Below are 21,092 nucleotides of genomic sequence, written 5' to 3'. Positions count from 1 at the left end.
ATGCTTAGATCAAGTTTGAGGAGACGACGTCTCCCAAACACCAAGTAGAGCTTGTCACTCTACTATGGAAGATTGATAGGACTAATGTGCAGATATGCTTGCGGTAGCTTAGGCTCTCAAGCACCAAATGGATTAGTCATCCATTCTGGAACGATGTCGTAGGGTAACATAGGGATCCTCTACCCGCTAAAAAAAGGACCAATGAATAGGCTTTATCTTCTCTATCCCCCATAGTTGAGGACGACTATGATTTCAAGAGAGAGGTAATGTCATAATAGCTAATATCTTATTATCCTAAATTATTTTCTCATGTTAAACTGATCATTTAATATGGGAAAGTGCTATGGGAGAAAAAGCTCGAATATTGGTTAAGATGGCAAACCGGCCACAGTAGGGATCCAAAGGAGGGAAAATAGGGATCCAAAGGGGGGGTCATCTGCAAAAGAGAAATGTGCAACAATGGGCTTTAAAGACCCTAAGGTTCAGTCCATTAAGACTTCCAAAATGCTAAGGTTCCAAAATTCAAAGGTTGTGTCCAATGGTCAAAGCTTAGTTAAATTGGATGCTTTGTGTGTGTACAAAAAGTCTTCAAAGGTTCCTACATAGGAGGGGGCGAGCCCTGGAAGTAGGGGATGAGAGAGAAACACACACACACACACACACACACACACACACACACACACACACACACACACACACACACACACACACACACACTCACAAGCTTCCTTTACACAAAGGGAATGAGGGACACATGTCAACTCCCTAGCCCAAATGCCCACAAGGTGCACTCAAATCCTATTGGATGGCCATGAAATGGACCAATGAGAATTAGGCTAGAGTAAATCTAGTTTAATTCATTTTAAAACACTTAATAAAAGAACCAATTAGAATTAATCTCTCTAGATGACTATTGGACAGTCTCCCAAGGGGTCCAATGAGGATTCAACAGCCCAATGGCCTGCCTGATTCCTATTGGCCAGGAGACAAAGGGGTCCAATGAGAGTTTAGTTGCATTAATTAATTACCTAAAGTTCTCACAAAAGGGGAAAGGGGGACGTATGTCAGAAGGCTATCACTTATGCTGCTTAAATTTCATTGGCCAGGCTGGGAGAGGTCCAATGGGTTGTTAGCATGAGTAAAATGCAAGAGGGGTCGACCAAGAGAGAGAGGGGGACTGAATTTGTCAAGTCATTATACACACACACTCACACAATCTCATGCATGGAGCAAGAAGACTATCTCTCTCCTTCTCCAGCTTTAATGGAAAGCTTATCACCTACTTCAAGCTTGATAAGGGAGGCCTACACCAACAACTCTTGGCTTTGTGATGCAAATCCAACCAAGAGCCAAACTTCAATGCATGCTCATTTCCTCTACCATGCTAATTACTAAGCTATGCTATGCTAATATGAGTGATTATGTGAGGAGATGTACATCTTTCTCGTAAGACTACTCCTTCTTTCTCTCAATCTACTCTCATACCCCGCTAGCTCTCAGCATCTTCAAAGGTGTGTGAGGTCTTGGGTCTGAAACCGTAAGGGAGTTGATGTTGTGTTTTATAAGTGTTTTGCTTAGTGCTTGAAGCTTCCATCTTCATTGCACTAGCTAGTTATTGAAGGAACACAAAGAATTGTATTGTAAAATGTCTCTCTTGATGAGGAAAACCTACAATACAAAGCCTTTTGGAGGGGGGACCGGCTCCACTAAATCCGGTCCTCAACTGTTGTCAATAGCTTAATTTCTCTCTCTTTTGAAGTATTGTTCATGGCTATCTAACTAGGTGTTATGCTTTTTGTTGCTCTCTCCACCCAAGCACTCTTGCTATGCTCATTAGGAATATATTCCAATGAAATGCTCACTATGTCTATGTTATTTTCCGCTACATACAAGCTACTAGGCCATTAAATGTTACATATATGACTTGGAAGGAATTTTTAAACTGAAAATGGGTCCAAATGAGTTTTTTTTTGAAAGTCATTCTTTGACTCCTGGTTGTGCACATTTTTTATGATGTGGTGAAATGAAAAGGAAAAGGGAAGATGTTAATTGGTAAGTTAATGCCATCCCACCTTTTCCCCATCTCTCTCAAAACGTAGAGAGAGAAAATGACTTCTTAGCTCCACCCCCTACTTGGGCCTAAAAAAAATGCTAGAGAAACCGATGGAAAAGTAGCCTAATAAATGCACTTGTCCCCTGGGTGCTTGTTGTAGCACTATGTGCCGGCACATCGCGGTACAACATAGCTTTCGGGGATCTTTTTCTCCCTTGTAGTGCTGCTTCTTGTAGCACCACCCGTAGATTTTCCTCTTATAAAATGAAACCCCTATGGAGTTGCTTCTTGTACCACCTAGTACCAATGTATGGTGCTACTAGTAGCTTCAAATGAGGTTATTTTTTCCACTTCTCTAGAGGACCCCTCACCACTATCATTTTTTTGTAATCCTACTTCCTAAGCTCTCCTTATGTAGTATATAGTCCCTCGTACTAATTTTGAAAACTGTCCAAGGCCTTAAAATCCTCTTCTTTGAAGCATCTGAACCATGGCAACAGACGCACTTGACACAGTTTTGGCTTTTGAATTGAAGACAAGTGTGACTCACTTATTCTTGGCATGAAAATGTTTACTTTTTCCAATACTCCACATAAATACAAATTGCAAAAATCTCTCATTCAGATAAACAATGTAATGTCTCCTTTTTTTATTTTGTTTGAAAACTTTCTAAGTGCATGAGCATTGTTGATTTTCACTTTGGTGTCTTCAAACATTGAGGCATCAATTTTTAGCTCATTGATCATTGCATGGGTCTACTAACAATAATGCAGAAAACATTTCACCCATCATAATATAGAGTGCAACACATAGCACAAATTGGGTCCTAACCATTTAGAAATTTGCTTGGGTTTTTGGTCACTCAAAAAATCTCACTCGGGTTATGGTAAGACTCCAGTACAAGAACATGCACAATATGTGAACACCATCTTAGCTCTACAAAGTGAATTGAAAAGGCCTATGTTGAGCTACACACACTAAGGAATAAGCATGAAGAGGCCACTATCAAAGCTCAAATAGCTTGATAGGAAGTATATGCTCTCAAAAGCCTGGTGATACCTTAACAACCGGAATTGAAAAAGCACAAGATGCCCTAGCAAAAGCACGAGTGCCAATTAACCTGCATAAAAGTGTAATCACTTATCTGGAAGTAGTCATTTACAATATTGCAAAGCACTTAGACATATTAGAAATTGCAGAGGTGAAGTTAGAGAGCATAGAGGAAGAGTTGGTGGACCAAAAGCGTTTTGTCAAGAAAATCAAGACCAACTCTAGATCGGCATGGCTCACAAATGTAAGAACTACATCCTTGAATGCGGAAGATTGAATAAAAGAGCTATAGAAAGTTGTCTGCGCTTAAGATTGCATGCAAGAAGATGCCATAGCGGCAACCATGGCTCCTGAGGATGGTTCACAAAGAGAGAATGAAGGTTTGAAGAAAGAGAATGAGGATTTGTGAGCAATGATAGTAGCATTACAAGCAAAGTTAGAGTGCAAAAAACCAAAATTTACTTATATAGACGATCATGAATATGATGAAGACACACAAAGGGAATTTGAGAGACAACAAGAGAGTCAACAAAGGGAGACATCAAAACCACAAGCTGAAGGAAGCATAGGAAATCAATAGACCGCAATAGAGACAACTCAAGACCTAACAGACAAGAACATGAGGCACAAGGGAGTTTGCTATTCAAGAGACACTCGTGGAAAAGACCACCAGATTAATAGATTTAGCAATCAATGAGCTACAAGAATGAATCACCACAAAAAAGGAGATGCATTGAAAAAGGAAAATGGAATGGGAGGTAAGAATTCTACATTCATTGAACATACAACTACTCAGACTAACAAAGATCAATGAAGATTGGTATACTAGAACCCTCCCGCTCCCATTGATAAAAAATGGGTGCCTTTGCCGCAAAGCAGTCATAGAGCAAGAAATGACTGAAGCTCAATCTAGCAATTGGAAACCAAAATGGACGAAGGCGTGATTTTAAAGGCATCCCGAGTGATTGATTCCCTTGATGTGAGTACCCTCTTCGCTCCAGCAAGATGTCACCTTTTTCCCAGTGCCTCAAGTTAGAACTTGGAGCCAACATGAGACATTGCAAAGGAGACACTGCAATTGGCTAAATTACCCAGTATTGCCACGTTTGGACGACAATGAAAGGCTAGATAAGAAGTATATGCTACACGCTCTCACCACAAAAGTAAAGCAATAGGAAGGATTTCCAGATATGTCTTGCCAAATGATCTGAAAGATATATCGAATGTTGGTATCTTGCATCTATATGTACCACAAAGTGTGGATTTTAGAGACTCCATGGATGTCCTTCTTGGAGGGGAATAAAGACCTACTGTATGATCTCAATAAGATGCCTGATAAATAGATTTTGCACAGGTTCTTTGCACGACTGATGTTTATGCCTTCATACTACATGAACACTTTTGAAGAGGCTTTTTACATAGGATTCTTCACACTAGACACTACCATTTTTGGACCAGAAGAATTCAATGATGTTTGAGGGAGATTTGTTAGTTACCATGCCATGGAGCTCCACCAACAAGACACCACCAAGCCTTATATCCAAGAAGATTTCCATCTAGCCAAAGAATATAGGGAAGGACTTGGGTAAACAACCAATCGCTTTATGCAATGTCAACTTGCAATTCGACAACCACCCCATCACTAACTCATGTCGAGGAAAACATGAAATAGGAGGGGGGGAGTGTTGGAAGATTCCAATAGCAACATATGACGGCTCTAGAAAAGGAGATGTCTGAGAAGATTTTTTAGCCCTTGTAACAAAAAATGATTGTAATTATCTTGCCCGAAACCATTACCCCTTTGTTCATTCTATAATTTTGTAGAATTAGGGACTATGAGCTCTCAAGTTGTGTTTCATGCTATTTTGGAAGCAAATCCAATCCTTGTACATAAAACTCGGTGTCACGATATAAAAGGAAACTTTTGTAAAGTTTTGACATGGATCACTATTATTAATGAGCATATAAGGCTTTCTTTGTACATCGTGTGTTATTTCTTTCTAATGTGTCTTTATCTCTTTGCACCACACCACACGATCATCCTATCGCAATTTCAATAGCACTATTGTGTTAGTATCAAGGAGCTCTATGCGTGGATATTTACATTGCAAGTGTTTTGTAAGATCCGAGTGTTGACTTCCACAACCTTCCAGGTGACATATCTCACTATTCGAGCGTTATTTTGAGATTCCATTGATTCCATCAGGTTCCTAGCACTATGGAGCACCTAGTAGACCGAGTTCAACATCAAATTTGATGACATGCTAATATGCTGCTGAAAAAATGCTTTTTTTTCTTGTCAGCATATTTTAGGTTTGATGACCCGGATGTGTTCTTGACCATGCATGGATGATGCCTATTAAGTTTGGTATTGTTTGGAGTTGATTTGCTATTGGTTTTGCATGTGGATGTGTGATTGGATTGGAGAGGTAAAAACTAGGTTTTCGGTAGTTAGAATATACATAGACATTTTTATCAGAGTGTATTGTGTTCAAATGAGAGATTGACAACCTCTTAGAGTGCTTCCATGCCCTAGTCAAGTCCCCTCTTCTTTTTCTTCTCTCTCTTACGATATTGTCTTTTTTGTGTGACTATATACCAGTTTCCCTCTCACAAAGAAGATTCATGCTACCTCATTTATTGTCATTTGGACACACCAAGAGTGCCCTGGTTCAAGTTCTCATGTTGGTGGCATGATGGTAAAGTGATGTGGATGCGTTGGCTTGCAAGTTGGCAAATGTTTGATAACAAAGTCCCATCCTCATGTGTTAAGTTGTGATTTCTCGAGTCCGACTTTAAGTTGCAAGGCAAAATTGGAGGCTGGCACAAGTTTTGGAGATTTTCAAAGCTTCCATCTATGTCGAGTTTGAGCCTCTCTATCAATTTTTTTTCATCCTTTGTGCTTTCTAGGCCTTTTATGCCTTGATGTGGTAAAATCTTACAATTGCTTTGGATTATAGGCTTCAGCAAACTCAAGATTCTTGATAGCTCTAGAACTTTTTATAGCTTCATTTGTTTTAACAGAGTTAAAAATGATCTAAGCATTCTCTGTCAAGGCCTCTTTTTGGCTTGTTTACATGCTCTTCACCATGCAAGCAAAAACATCTCCTTTCTCAAAACCCCAACACCCCCCCCCCCCCCCCTCTCTCTCCCTCCCTCCCCCCGTCTCTTCCATTGCCCTGGTGCCCCATCTCGCATAGTTGAAGTCACTCTTTTACATTGCCCACATGCCTCATCTTGCATCGACAAGGGAGTGGGAGCTAAGCCAAATGGGTGAGATAGTGTGTACCATTGACAAAGGGATAGACTCAAACATATAAGGACGAGTAGGGTGTCCTTTGTGAAGGACATGGTTTTATAGTTAGGGGCAATATGGATGTTGTAATGTATGAATAATCACCCATTGGATTCCTCAAAAGCCAAAATACATTGGTAGTCATGTGTGTGTGTGTGTGTGTGTGTGAGAGAGAGGGGGGGGGGGGGGGGGGGGGGGGGGGAGGGATATGGGGTGGGAGGTAGTGAGCATATTGTGCATAGTTGATGTCACTCTTTTCCGTTGCCCAAGTGCCCCATCTCGCATCGAGGGGAGTGGGAGCTAAGTCAAATGGTTGAGATAGTGTGTACCATCGACAAAGGGATAGGCATATAAAGACAAGTACGATTTTGTTTTTTAAGCAAAGAACATGGCTTTATAGCTAGGAGCATTATGGGTGGTGTAATGTATGAAGCATGACCCATTGCATTCTTTATAAGCCAAAATACATTGGTGGTTGTGTGTGTGTGTGAGGGAGAGAGAGAGAGAGAGAGAGAGGGGGGTTTGGTGGGGACCAAAGAGAGAGAGAGGGTAGGGGTCAGAATAATGAGGGGGAGGGGTGAGGAGAGGAATATATGGGGTGTATGTGTGTGTGAGAGATAAAATGTAAAGCCTTCATTTTTTTATTTTTTTTAAAACATTCAAAAATTCCCATTTAAATTTAAAATCCCCCTTTCCTCAGGTTTTACATTTTAACTCTCTCTCCCTCTCTCTCTCTCTCTCTCTCTCTCACACACACACACACACACACACACACATTCCAACTTTGAAAGAATCCGATGGGTCGCACTTCATGCATTACACCACCCATATTTTTTCCAATTACACAACCTTTGCTAAAATAGAAAACCGTACTCACCCTTATATGCTCAAGCCTATCCCCTTGTCGACAATATGCACTATTGCAACCTTTCAAGTTAGCTCCCGCTCCCTTTGATTTGAGACGGGACACTAGGGAAATGGAGAAGAGTCACATTGGCTATGTACACTATGCTCACTATAAACTTGAGAGTATAAGTACCACACGATGCTAGAGTGATCAACATTTGCTCACATGTGAGCTTGCCTCCCTCATACTTTCAGCCATGAGTTAGAGCTACACTTTCCTCTCTCTCTCTCTCTCTCTCTCACACACACACACACACACACACACACACACAAACACATGCACTCACCCGCACATAGTAAAATTAAAAAATCTCTAATAGATTTCAAGTTTGCCTTGAAGAAAATGTTTAAATTATCATGCAGTCCTCTCTCTCTCTCTCACACTCACACAAACACACACACACACACACTGACTGTTCATAAAAAAACAAGGTTTGATGTATTAATAATCATTTAAAATTGCAAAATCGTCAGTAGATTCCAAGCTTGCCTTGTAGAAAACTAACAAAGTTTCACAAGTTTTAACGTAATCTTTTCCCATATTTTCTTCAATTAGGATGTTCTTTTGGTAAACTATGCATCAACACATTCAATTAATTCTCTCTTTCTCTCTCTCTCTCTCTCTCACCCAATCTCTTTTACACTTTGTCCCCTCCCACCTTATATTCATTTTGCCAAATATGCACTATCGCACGCAACCTTTCAAGTTAGTTCCCACTCCCTTCGATGTGAGACGGGACACTGGGGAAATGGAGAAGAGTCACATTGACTATGTACACTATGCTCACTATAAGCTCGAGTATAAGTAACACACGATGCTAGAGTGGTCAACATTTGCTCACATGTGAACTTGCTTCCCTCATACTTTTAGCCATGACTTAGACCTACACACTTTCCTCTCTCAACCACATTGTGGGCTCTCCATGTGATTCTCATCACCATGATCTTGGAGCATTGAGAATCACTCATCAACCCCATACAAAGTAAATCACATGTATCTTTGGTCCTGTAGGTCATATTTGACCTTTGAGGATGAATCTCTCTCTCTCTCTCTCTCTCTCTCACAATGATGATCACACCAACACTTCATTCTCTTGATCTCCTTTTCCTTATGCCCTGCGCCCCCCCCCCCCCCCCCCCGCCCTTCTCTCTCTCTCTCTCTCTCTCTCTCTCTCTCTCTCTCACACACACACACACACACACACACACACACACACACACACACACTCACGTGCACATAGTAAAATTGAAAAGTCTCAAATAGATTTCAAGTTTGCCTTGAAGAAAATGTGTAAATTATCATGCAGTCCTCTCTCTCTCTCTCTCACACACACACACACAGTTCATAAAAGAACAAGGTTCGATGTATGAATAATCATTTAAAATTGCAAAATCTTCAATAGATTCCAAGCTTGCCTTGTAGAAAACTAACAAAGTGTCACAAGTTTTAAGGTAATCATTGATAAATTTTTGAGAGTTGTAAACGTTCCTATATTTTCTTCAATTAGGATGTTCTTATGGAAACAATCACTTATGGAAACCCCATCCTAAAAACATTTATCATACAATGATGCATAAGAAAAATTGCTCTAGCCCCCTTAACAAGATATGGGAAAAACACTGTCCGGAGGAAAGGTGGGAGCAAGTAATAGAGAACATCTGGAAGCCTAAGGTTCCATAGCACATGAAGGTATTTTAATGGAAGGTAACCTGGGGTGCTCTACCGACAGGGGTGAAAATTTAGGAGAGAGGGATTGGGTCAGATTGATGCTTGGGGTGCAGGCTCGCTAGTGAAGATCTAGCCCACCTCTTTATGGATTGCCCAACTATCAAAGGCCTAGCAGGGAAAATATGCAAGTGGGTCCAAAGAACATGGAAAATTGGTTTCTTCAAGACTGATCTATTCCTTGGAGGAAAGAATCGGGTAGTCCCGCCCTCCTCATCAACACTCAAATTGTCCGATACTTCTTCTTCCATAATGTATGGCAGACAAGGAACCGTTGTGTGTTTGAAGGAGGTTTCGAGGTGGCAAGCTTCGCAGAAATTATACAAGAGAGCAAAGTGCTAATATGGACACTCAGAAGCAAGCAACAACCTGAGGATTGGTCTAGGATTACTTGTGCCTTGTTGTCAGCAGTTGGCATGCCTAGGACGGGGAAAATTACTAGCCATCGATAATTAAAAGATATCAAAATAACCCTGATAGCCGTTGTGATTTTGGTCCCTGTTTGATGTCATGGCTCAACACGAGCATGACAAGATCTTGTAATTTTTTAGGTTGATCAATATAATTCACTCACAATTGTGAGTTTTACAAAAAAGAAAAAGGAAAAGGGATGTTCTTTTGGTAAACTATGCATCAACTCATTCAATCAATTCTCTCTCTCTCTCTCTCTCACCCAATATCTTTTACACTTTGTCCTCTCCCACCTTATATTCATTTTGCCAAATGTCCCCCCCCCCCCCCCCCCCATTTCGCATATGCTCTCTCTTCACTTGAATTTCTCATTAACGATATCATTAGTGGAGAGATGACAAACACACGCACACATATATAAATACGAGTACTGTCGATCGCCTTCGACGGCCTCTCTCTCTCTCTCTCTTCCGCTCCCCTTCATCTCACTTGGCGTTTAGCCTTCATCTCGCAGAGAGAGACACATATAAAGGGTTATGTAATCCGCCATATTATGTTAGTAGATGTGTGTATACACATGTATATCTATGTAAAATATTTATTTGAATTGCAAGTATGCAATGTTAAATGCTATTTGACACACACACATACACATATATATAATATATAGACACATAGACATGAGGAAAGACCTTCTAAATGAGTCGTATTTAAATACTAAAACCAAAAGTTAGAAAATTTTGAAGTTCTAGAATGAAAAAGACAATTTACAAAGCAAAAAGAGCACATTTCAAACCAAAAGTCATTGGATGCTTTAACACTAGTTCTGTAATTGGACACTTAAGTGTCCTGAGACACTAAAGTGTCCTGTTTTTCTACCAAGTTTTAACAATTTATTTGTCAAGCTAGAAATACGTTTTTTACTCCTTGCTTCTACCATAGATTGGTTATGAGGGAAAGAAAAAACTGGATTTTTCTCCATATCAAAATACAATCTATATGGAGAGAATTCTGGTAAGTTCTAAAACATAAACTTTAGTAAAATTTCAAGTTGTTTTGTCAAAAAATCCATAAAATCATTATATTTTTTTGTAGAGATGGTCTTTTTTATGTTTATAAAATCCAAGTGTCAGCAGTTAGTGTTGCAAAATAATGGAATGCACTTCAAAAATAAGTTTTCAAGTCACATGCAAGCTACAGACATAATTTCATACTTGAGCACGTGCTGAATAAGAGCATAATTTTGGTCTTCCAAAGGTCCCCTCATGAAATTGGTACTATTCTAGTGCAATTTGACAACTACAAATGATTTTATATGTTTAAACCAAGAAACTACGTATTTTTTGGGCTCCTTAACTCAATTAAATCTCGTTGCTTGAACTCTATCTTGTATTTTTTATCGTGCAAAATCTCTTGAAAATCTTGAGTTCTCCATAATAACATTGAAATCAAGGTTTTAGGCACCCCAATTGTGTATGTACCACGTACTTTGATACATTTAGTTGATCTACATGGAAAGTTTGATATTATTTGAAGTTTTGAATGCTTATGTCCCAAGAATGAAAATATGAAAGTTTTCTCTTATGCAATTTTGAATATTTAAAATGATCCAATGATTTTTGCATACTAAAGTCCTTTTACTTGATACCTTGAGTGCTCAATGGAAAGGGCAAGCAATGTATCACTTTCTAAAACTCCATCAGAAACATATTTTTCTTTGTATACAACGATATGCTTGAAATGACCTTATCAAACACATGGAACTTTCCTTTATTTTATATACTCCAAAGTCAAATTTTTTCACATGAAACTTTCAATTATCTATAACAAAATTGTGGAAGAGTCACCTAAAATTTTCTACAAGGTCGCTTCATTTTTTTTTGAGCTTATAAAGGCGATTTTTGTAAACGTCAATCGCAGTCTTATGAAGGTCAACTTGATGAGTATAGTTCTTGATCATGATACATTCTAAAATGCAAGGTTATATTTTTAAAAGATCCTCTAGCTAACTTATTTAAGCATATCAAGAGGGTTTTTTTAAATAAACCGTTTATTGAAAGTAACATTTAATTTAAATTTGTTAAAAGAAGACACTTAAAGTGTCGTGTTTTGGTACCAAACTAGTGTTAATGAAAGAATCCATTTACAAAGTAAACAAAGACAAAACAAAAAAAAGTGAAGAAAGACTTAAAATGAAGAGACCTATGATAGAAAGATCTTTCAAAATATAAAGGAAAGATATAATGTTTGCAAAAGTTTCCTTTTCAGCCAAAGAGAACAAGTGATTGACACTTTTAGAATATTTAAAAAATATATAGTGTTTACAAAAATCTCCTTTTCAATCAAAGAAAACAAGTGTCCACCAATATATAGATACACACTCCATCAATGGCTCAAGGTTTGCGTTCTTTCCTGTGTGGCCTAGGAGTGGTTTCTCTGTCAAACAGAGAAATTGTAATCCTTTGACCCTCAAGGCTCGGTCGTCTGAGCTCGAGGTTGGTGTATATTTATGATGTTCTTAATACTATCCACTCACAATTGTGAGTTTTGCCAAAAAAATTGCGTTCTTTCCCCTGTGGCCTTCTGCAGCCCAAAAAGGGTTTGTATGTGCCAAAAGGTTATATGTCGAGGAAGACTTTTTCTTGAACTCTAGGCTACTTCACGTGTTTGTTTTGATCGCAACAAATTAGCAATCGAGCCAGAGCGAGCTGAAGAACACTCACAGACCTAGCCTACCTACAACTCGCTTGCTCTCTCATCACAATCACACACACACACACACACACACACACACACACACACACACGTCTCTATGCAGGAGCCTCATGCAGTTATGGTGCCGCTGCCCTTGATCGGCCACATCTACCCGCTCCTCCATCTTGCCAAAGCTCTTGTCGCACGCCTTAACTTCACAGTCACCTTTGTCAACAATTATTTCTACCACCCGTGTGGCTTAGGAGTGGTTTCTCTGTCAAACAGAGAACTTGTAATCCTTTGACCCTCAAGGTTCGGTCGTTTGAACTCGAGGTTGGTGTATATTTTTGATGTTCTTAATACTATCCACTCACAATTGTGAGTTTTGCCAAAAAAATTGCGTTCTTTCCCTGTGGCCTTCTGCAGCCCAAAAAGGGTTTGTATGTGCCAAAAGGTTACATGTCGACGAAGACTTTTTCTTGAACTCTAGGCTACTTCACGTGTTTGTTTTGATCGCAGCAAATTAGCAATCGAGCCAGAGCGAGCTGAAGAACACTCACAGACCTAGCCTACCTACAGCTCGCTTGCTCTCTCATCTCTCTCACACACACACACACACACACACACACGTCTCTATGGAGGAGCCTCATGCAGTTATGGTGCCGCTGCCCTTGATCGGCCACATCTACCCGCTCCTCCATCTTGCCAAAGCTCTTGTCGCACGCCTTAACTTCACAGTCACCTTTGTCAACAATTATTTCTACCACCAGCACATCCTCGTACAGGAGTCCCTCTCTTCCACACCCGGCAACAGCAGCAATGGAAAGCTTCGCTTTGAGTGGGTAGAGAATGGGCTACCGCAAGACTTTGACATGAATGCCGCAGTGAAAAGACGAGCAGAATTTAGGCAAGGCTGCATGAACATGCAAGCTCCTCTCAAAGCTCTCATGGAAAGCTTAAACCAGAAGCACCAACCTGTGTCTTGTGTCATTTTTGGGTCATTTTTTCCTTGGGCTCATCATGCAGCTATGGAGCTTGGAATTCCAACCGTCTTCTTTTGGAGCCAGTCGGCTGCTGTCTTCTCCATCTATCGCCACACGCCTCTGTTAGTTGCCAACAGCTTCTTTCCTTTCAAGAAAGCGTCACCAGGTAAATTGGACATTCTCTCTGTTTTCATGTTTAAGATGGCAAGGGAAGATAGTCGTATTTCGGATCCAGCGTGTAATCTTAGTGTAGAAGTGCAAATAGCTCCTAGATAACCACATATGCACTATGCATACACAGGTAAAGTGCTGTTGGCGGGTGCTCTGTGTTTTGGTTGATTATCTTCCATTTCTGTAATGGCTGCAATGACAGAATGCAAGGAAGACAGTGCTCGACTTGTGTCGTACATACCTGGAGTTTCTCCCCTTTACCCTGAGGACTTCCCTACTTTTTATTTTGTGGACGAAGAAAGCCATGTCAATCTGCAAAGGATGGTATCGCAGTTTGATCTATTGAAAGACTGCAAAGCAGTGGTAATTAATTCTTTCTATGAGCTTGAGAAGGAACCATTTGAAGCATTGCAATCAGAGTCTCTTTCTGTTTTTGCTGTGGGCCCGTTGCTCTCTTCGAAACAAGCACATGGGGATGTTGTAGAGTTCTGTAGCACGGTTCATGAAGGGTCGGAAAACGTGAAACAAGATGAGTGTTTGATATGGTTGGACAAACAGAGGATGCATTCTGTGCTCTATATATCTTTTGGGACTGTTTTGAACCCTACTCCTGAGAACTTGATGGGTATTGCTTTGGCATTGAGGGAGAGTCAGCAGCCCTTCATATGGGCCTTGAAGCTTAGATCGTCTTACAATCATTTGTCAGGCACATCCACAGTGAATTGCTCGGTTGCCGAAATGTTGCCAGAGCATTTCTTAGAGGACACAGCAGATTATGGGATTTTTGTTCCTTGGGCTCCTCAGCAGGAAGTATTGGCTCACCCTTCTGTGGGGGCCTTTTTGAGTCATTGTGGATGGAACTCTACACTGGAAAGTGTGAGCATGGGAGTGCCCATGATTCCTCTTCCAATTTTTTCTGACCAAACAACCAACTGTAAGTATGTGGTTGATGAGTGGAAGGTGGGAGTGAGGTTCAAATTTAACGAGAGCAGCAACCCAGTAGACTCTGCAGATTTGATGAGAGTTCTAAAAGTTGTCTTTCATGACGAAGAGGGGCGGGAGCTGAGGAAGAGAGCAGGCAAGCTCAAAGAGGCAGCAAGGAGAGCATTAGAGACTGGCTCAAGAAGTGGTTTGAACCAGCTTTCTCAAGCATTGATGGACACCATCTCCTAAAAAGGGCATAGCTGACCTTAAAATGCTACCATGGATGATATATGAGCTTCTCAATTTGCAGGAACTAACCTGCAGGCCTATTTACCATATCTTGGAAAGTCCCCATATGGAGGATGAGATGCTGGCTTTGGAGCTGCGGAGAACCTTCCGCAATTTTGAAGGTAGAAGGGGACTTTCTGCATTGCATTAATTTATGGGTGCTGTCTCTTCAGTCTCCTCAATGTCCATGCCTGCCAGTTTTCTGCTGCCAGCTATGCCTAGCAAAGAAAAGGAAAAGAAACCTTGTTTTTGTCAATATAGGTTTTAAACCCAATCGTGTCTATCTTTGCCCCTGCTCTAAAGTGTTTGTAGGAAAAATGCTTGAGCTTTAAATTAGTTTTCTATTTAGCTTGATTACTTCTTGTACAAGGGCCCAACCGTGTAAACATACTCATCACCTCATATATATACTAGTACAACGGGGCCGTCTACGGTGGTGCTATGTGGATTTTCTTAGCTTAGGCATGCCAACACTATCAACATAAGCCCTACATTGAGAGAGAGAGAGAGAGAGAGAATTATTATTCATGAAAGAGAGCAAATTAGAGCTCAAGAGAAGTTTATATATTGAAAAAATGCCAATTTGAGGGTAAGAGAGAGAGCCATCAAACACATTTAGCTCTCAACATATTGAAAGAATGCCATTGTATGAGGGAAAGAGACAGAGCCATCAAACACATTTAGCTCTCAACTTCTCTTTAGCTCTAATTCGCTCGCTTTCATGGATAATAACTCTCTCTCTCTCTCTCTCTCTCTCTCTCTCTCTCTCTCTCTATATATATATATATATATATATATATATATATATATATATATATATATCATTTGTAGCCCATTTCAATATGCAAACTTCTATTCCGCTCTAAGTTGCTCTCTTTTGACGGATATTAGTGTTGTAAACCGGTTTGTCCCACTCCGAGAGAGTACAAATAAGCACATCAAAGCTTTACTTGCATATTCATCAAAACATCTAGTATGACATTCCAGTCACGTCGAAACACTAATGCATCTGGTGGCCATGTATCACTATGAGGTTATATATCACATAATGGAGGAGGCCCCCAAAGTTTCACACTACCCAGGATGCACATGCACACGCACACAACACATACATACTTGCATGTGTAATCAACTAAAGTCTTTGACAAAATAAATCAGCTCAAGTCTTGGACACCAATCTTGTGTCCATATTTTCACACATGCTTGGCTGCACTGCTATAATTGTTTGTGGGCCTCAATATCATGCTTAGCAACCTTAATGATACATAAAGACAACATGCACAATGTTATCAGTAACCATACAAACTCGGTAAAATACATGCACAATGTCATCAATAATTACATAAAACTAGGAAAATATTGATACAATCTAAAGAGACAAAACAAAGTAACAAATAGTTTTTCTTAACGTGAGTGAGAAGAGAGAGTGTGACAGCTTGTATTCCTAGATTCCTCACTATTGTGTCATACATGAATTGGGATATGTTTACTGGAATCTATCAATTGCACTTCACTTCAAAGGCTAATTTAGGTTTTCTTGGATCCATCAAGGTAGGGTAAAACCTGTTAGACGTACACCACTCTGCTACTTCATAGATAGAGGGCATACTAGAACGGCTAGTATGTCTTTGGGCTGGCCACCCATAGTTTAGGTTTCTCTTAGTCCGGCCGCTTGAGTTTGGGGCCGGCTGCCCACCTTTGTCCGAGCGCCTTCATATATTTCCATATATCATTTTCTGTTGGGTCGTGGGAATTTTTATTAGGCCTTGCTCTACCTCCCCTTGGGCACCTATTTATGGGGCCAGGGGCATATCCACTTCCATCATTTGATTGTATAGACAGGGTCTTCTGCTCATGGTAGTCATGGGGGGTTGATCGCTCCCTCTTCATCATCTCTAGTGTTTGTGGTCTTCTCTCTCTCTCTCTCTCTCTCTCTCTCGTTTCCGTACACGTGCATTGTCACATGGTATAGGCAGCTTCAGGCTCTGCCTATTATGAGATGCTACATCGCATCGGGTTCTTCTCCCAAGGGTTGAATCAGCTAGCGTTTTTGTAACTGTAGCCAGGCAAGTGCAGAAATGGGAGCCATTTCTGTCGCAGAGAACATCACCTCAATCTACGTTTTTTGCAAGAAACATCAGATCTGCTGATTTCCTTGCTAGCGTTACACTTTTGGGACAATTTCGTCGCCGGAAATGCCCCTCCATTTGCGTTTTTTATCATCATCTGCGTTTTGGTTTGCTGCTGCGTTTTCAGCAGAGGAGCTTGGCAACGCTCAGCTTTTGGACCCCGGATCTCGCCACCACCTACCTGGCCTTGGCATTGGGTGCCTTGCCGGCAAGAATCCTCTTCAGATCTGTAGATTTCAGCCACATACCATTGCTGTTTTTCCTTTGTTTTCAGCCCTCTGATGACTGTGCACACAGAGATAAACCTTCCCTACACCCTTTGCACCGCTCCGGACCATGCCTTGAGCGTACGAGCACGTTGAAAATCGTTGGACAGCAGCTTGTTGGCTTGTGTTTTTCACGGAGGATGAAGTTACCTCCTACCAGGACACCATCCAATGGTGGTCCGCACGATCTCTCTGTGACTACTGCAGTACACGATATCTCCGATATCAGCTTGATCATTTACGGGCGTACAATCCTTGAGAGATCTATTCATTCCAACCATCATTTGGCGGTTGCTCGCTCGAGAGGGGGTGGTGACTTGTGGTTTGCTATGGACACACCTATGCACTCATTAGAGGATGATTACGGTTCAGACAGCTTAGTCTGACCACACCTCTTCTTAGAGGCCCTTCACAACGCAGACTGTTGAGTCTAGCTTTCCCCTCATCTTGAATTACCCTATCTACTGACAAGACACCATCCGGTGGTGGTCCGCTAGTGGTGGTTTGTGCGCTCTCTCGGTCTACTGCTCCTTACGATAGCTTCTACAGTGCAGATTGTTTAGTCTGGCTTTCCTTGTTTTGGAGGAGTTTACGGTGCAGATTGCTACATCTGGCCTTCCTGGAGTTTTGCACAGCTTAACCACCTGGCCACATTGGGTTGCAGGTTCATACATTGACAGGCTTTTGATCATGCTCATGACGGTTCCTAGGCTTCCATTTTCTCCAGACGGTTTGACTACAAACACCACAAATCCTATTGGGCAAGACACTTGCAAGTCTAATGGCACTTCTTTTACGACAAGGAGTTGTTTTCACACTCAGTTGAGGACCTTCACGCAATATCTTCACCCTGTATTGACGGATTACAACAGTTTGCTAATTGCTCGTGACGGCAATTTACCATGGAGATTTCTCGACGGTTGGGATACCCCAGACTGCTGCTACACTCACGGAGTTCGCTAGAGTATTGTCTTTTAGTGGACATCGCGGCAGACATCTTCATCATTTGCCTCACATCTTCAACCTTGTGAGGTTTGTTCAGCATCAGGTGCTGAGAGGGGGTGTTAAGACTTACACCACTTTGCTGCTTCACAGGTCTAGGGCATACTTTACGGCTAGTATGTCTCCTGGCTCGCCACCCATAGTCTAGGTTGCTCCTGGTCTGGCCGCCCGAGCTTGGGGCCGGTCGCCTATCTTTGTCCTGGCGCCCTCATATATTTCCATATGTCATTTTCTGTTGGGTCCTGGGGATTTTTATCAGGCCTTGCTCCACCTCCCCTTGGGCACCTATCATCTGATTGTATAGACAGGGTCTTCTACTCATGGTAGTCACGGGGGGCTGATCACCCCCTCTTCACCATCTCCAGTGTTTGTGGTCTACTCTCTCTCTCTCTCTCTCTCTCTCTCTCTCTCGCGCGCGCGCGCGCGCTTCCGCACACACACGCACTCTCACAAAACCCAGATTGGGTCCGGGTGGGGTGCGTTTTTCTTTATAGAATGCATTTGTAGTACGCATATGAAGCCTACTATCAACTTGTGCGTTTGAACCCTATTTGGCTCCAAGGTACATACAAGAACTCTGCTAGTAGCTTATGAGGCTGGTTACACTTGGCCCTACTCAAATGTCCAGTATTTTTGTAAGATTAATGTATAGATTTTGTGTTCTCTTCACTTGCTTGCTGCATCTACTTCAGCCTGGCTCACGCGTCAACCTTGTCAAGGGTTTTGACGACGGTTGCTAGGTCTGCCATTGTGACAATATGGTGAGGGAGAATAGCATTCTCATCCTTGTGCATTACTATAGTGGTAGCATCAGTGACTGTGTCATGTCCCACACACCCTCTTCATTAGAATTCTCTTGACTGGTATTATCCTCATGCATCTGCATTGAGCATCTTGACCGGCTCCAGCCTCCGCCTCAACGCGGCGCCGCATCCATGTTGCTAGTTGACACTCCGTCCACATGTGCACGAAAAATGTGAGTCTTGCCATCAACATACTTGCGGAATGGCTCTCTATTTGTGCGCGGAGCTGCAACATCATAAAGAAGAGTTTTTTTGCACAGTTCTCTTGCATGTCAAATATATAGAATACCACATCCCCAAGTCCTTGATGGAAGCCCATCCTGCATTTGCATCTGCGCGAGAGCCTTGATATGCTTTATTCTGTGCCATGTCCGCTACTCTCTCATGCTGAACATAGTACTCTGCTCCACAAAGGGCTCATGCATCTAGTACCGAGCGTCGACTTACAACACACATCGGCATGAGTGGGCTAGGATTGGATCAATATGCACGTCCTGTCTGTCTGTGCGAGAGAGAGAGAGAGAGAGAGAGAGAGAGAGAGAGAGAGAGAGAGCACATACGCGCGGGTGTGTGTAAACAACTGTGCCTGTGTAGTTTCCGATGGAAAGTTACCTTTACGCGCATACCCGTCAAGGTCGTGGGGAGGGGGGGCTAGCAGTTTGTGCCGTACATCTGCTGGCGATTATTTTCGCTTTGAATCGATGGATGTACGACAATCAGCAGTGGTAATGTTACCCATGGAAGCCAATTGTTGCGTCCGGCATGCAGATTTCACACTGTCGCCCCTCTGCTTTTCGAAACTGTACCCTCTGTAGGTCAGTGTGCTGGCCCCCCCTCTCCCCCGACCATTGACAGCCGGGAATGGCCATGAAGTGGTCATTCCTTGTGACTAATTGACACCACTTCTGTCAGGTGGGATCTACGGTCCCTATTGATTGGGGACGGCGGGATCGGTTTTGCACCGTCCGATGGCGGTTTAATCTCCAAGTGAGCACCATGTGATCACAATTAAAGTGAACCCCAAGTAAATTTGATGTGAACATCAAGTGACTGCCAAGTGATCCCCATGTGAATCCCAATCGACATGTGATCACCTTGTGACCCCACCCATTACCAAGTGATTACAGTGTGACCCCCACTATCCCAAAGTGATTGGAGTGTGACCCGTCCATCCCAAAGTGATCTCCAAGTGAACACCATGTGATCTCCACTCCGTCATTTTTGCTATATGATTCTATGTTCACACCTCCATTTCAAGTGGTGCGCGATAGCTTAATGGGAGAGTTGTGGCCTCCGGTTGTGTAGGTGGTGGGTTCGAGTCGTAGGGGCTCAACCGGCCGGAATCTTTTTATTTTTGAAAATAAATGGACGGTCCACATCGTTCGAAGATGCTGGACCGTAGATCCCACCTGACAAGGTGGTGTCAAATAGTCCCGTGGGTGGCCATTCCCTGAAATAATGGGCGACCTCATGGCGATCGGCGGATGTGTTGGCCCCCCCTCTCCCACGACCATTGACGGTCGGGAATGGCTCTGTAGTGGCCATTCCCTGAAATAATGCGCTCCCATCATGGCTCCCGACCTCCGCCGGTCACCATGAGGTCGCCCATTGTTTTAGGGAATGGCCCCTGCATGGCCATTCCCTGCCCCATAATGCTTGTAACGGAAGGGAGAAGGTGAGGCAGAGCGGCTTCTAGTCGACTGTCGAGGCCAAAGAGGTGTTGTGCCAGCAATCCCGATGAGATGAGGACGCTTGCGAAATATGATGTATGATGTGGGTCTAGATTTGAACATTATAACGCTCTCTGTGACATGGACAGTCTTGGCGGCACTGTCCACGACTCTACGAAAGTGCAGATGAAGGTATTGGACCTTGGCTTGCATCTGCTTTGTAGGTAAATACGCCATTGAAGCAGAGCTACCAAAAGGAGCGGTTGCTTGCGTTTGGTAAGCGTCTTTGGAGGCGTGAGAACCTGAGCACGATTCTTGACTGCTCCATCTATTACATATATAATGGAGCTTGAAATTTTGAAGTCCAAAGAGTTCATCCACGTGTCGAACAATGGGAGACTTTGAGCTTTGAGCTTTTGAATCATAAAAAAAACAGAAATGAGCTATGCCTGCACCGGCTGACCCTTCGCCTTGGAAAGAATAATCCGCTGACCTTGCTTTGAATGCATGGCGTTGATCAGCGTGTCGCTCAGAGAGAGAGAGAGAGAGAGAGAGAGAGAGAGAGAGAGAGAGAGAGAGAGAGAGAGAGAGAGAGTGCATGTTGCTGCAATCTCTGTACGTCATTGTTTGTGTGTGTGTGTGAGAGAGAAGCTTTCGTCTGCTCGCAACATTTCCTTTTTGTGCATGAGTGCCAAGCGGGACCATGTGATAGCTTAACCAC

The 21,092-nt window shown here is 42.2% G+C and overlaps 1 protein-coding gene and 1 pseudogene across 1 annotated transcript; one reads left to right on the top strand and one right to left on the bottom strand.

Annotated features, from left to right (window-relative positions):
- Positions 1–12,617: 12,617 nt before the first annotated feature.
- LOC147465077 (UDP-glycosyltransferase 85A7-like) lies at positions 12,618–15,322 on the top strand. Its single transcript, XM_086517897.1, has 2 exons — positions 12,618–13,284; positions 13,492–15,322. The coding sequence occupies exons 1-2, from the start codon at positions 12,771–12,773 to the stop codon at positions 14,460–14,462; spliced, it is 1,485 nt and encodes a 494-aa protein (XP_086374023.1). The 5' UTR covers positions 12,618–12,770; the 3' UTR covers positions 14,463–15,322.
- A 2,470-nt stretch (positions 15,323–17,792) lies between these two features.
- Positions 17,793–20,699, bottom strand: LOC147465076 (uncharacterized; annotated as a pseudogene).
- Positions 20,700–21,092: the final 393 nt, after the last annotated feature.

The sequence above is a fragment of the Adiantum capillus-veneris genome, chromosome 1, assembly GCF_014529385.1.
Source record: "Adiantum capillus-veneris isolate H3 chromosome 1, ASM1452938v2, whole genome shotgun sequence".
Taxonomy (NCBI): domain Eukaryota; kingdom Viridiplantae; phylum Streptophyta; class Polypodiopsida; order Polypodiales; family Pteridaceae; genus Adiantum; species Adiantum capillus-veneris.
This window is presented reverse-complemented; position numbering and strand designations above follow the sequence as displayed.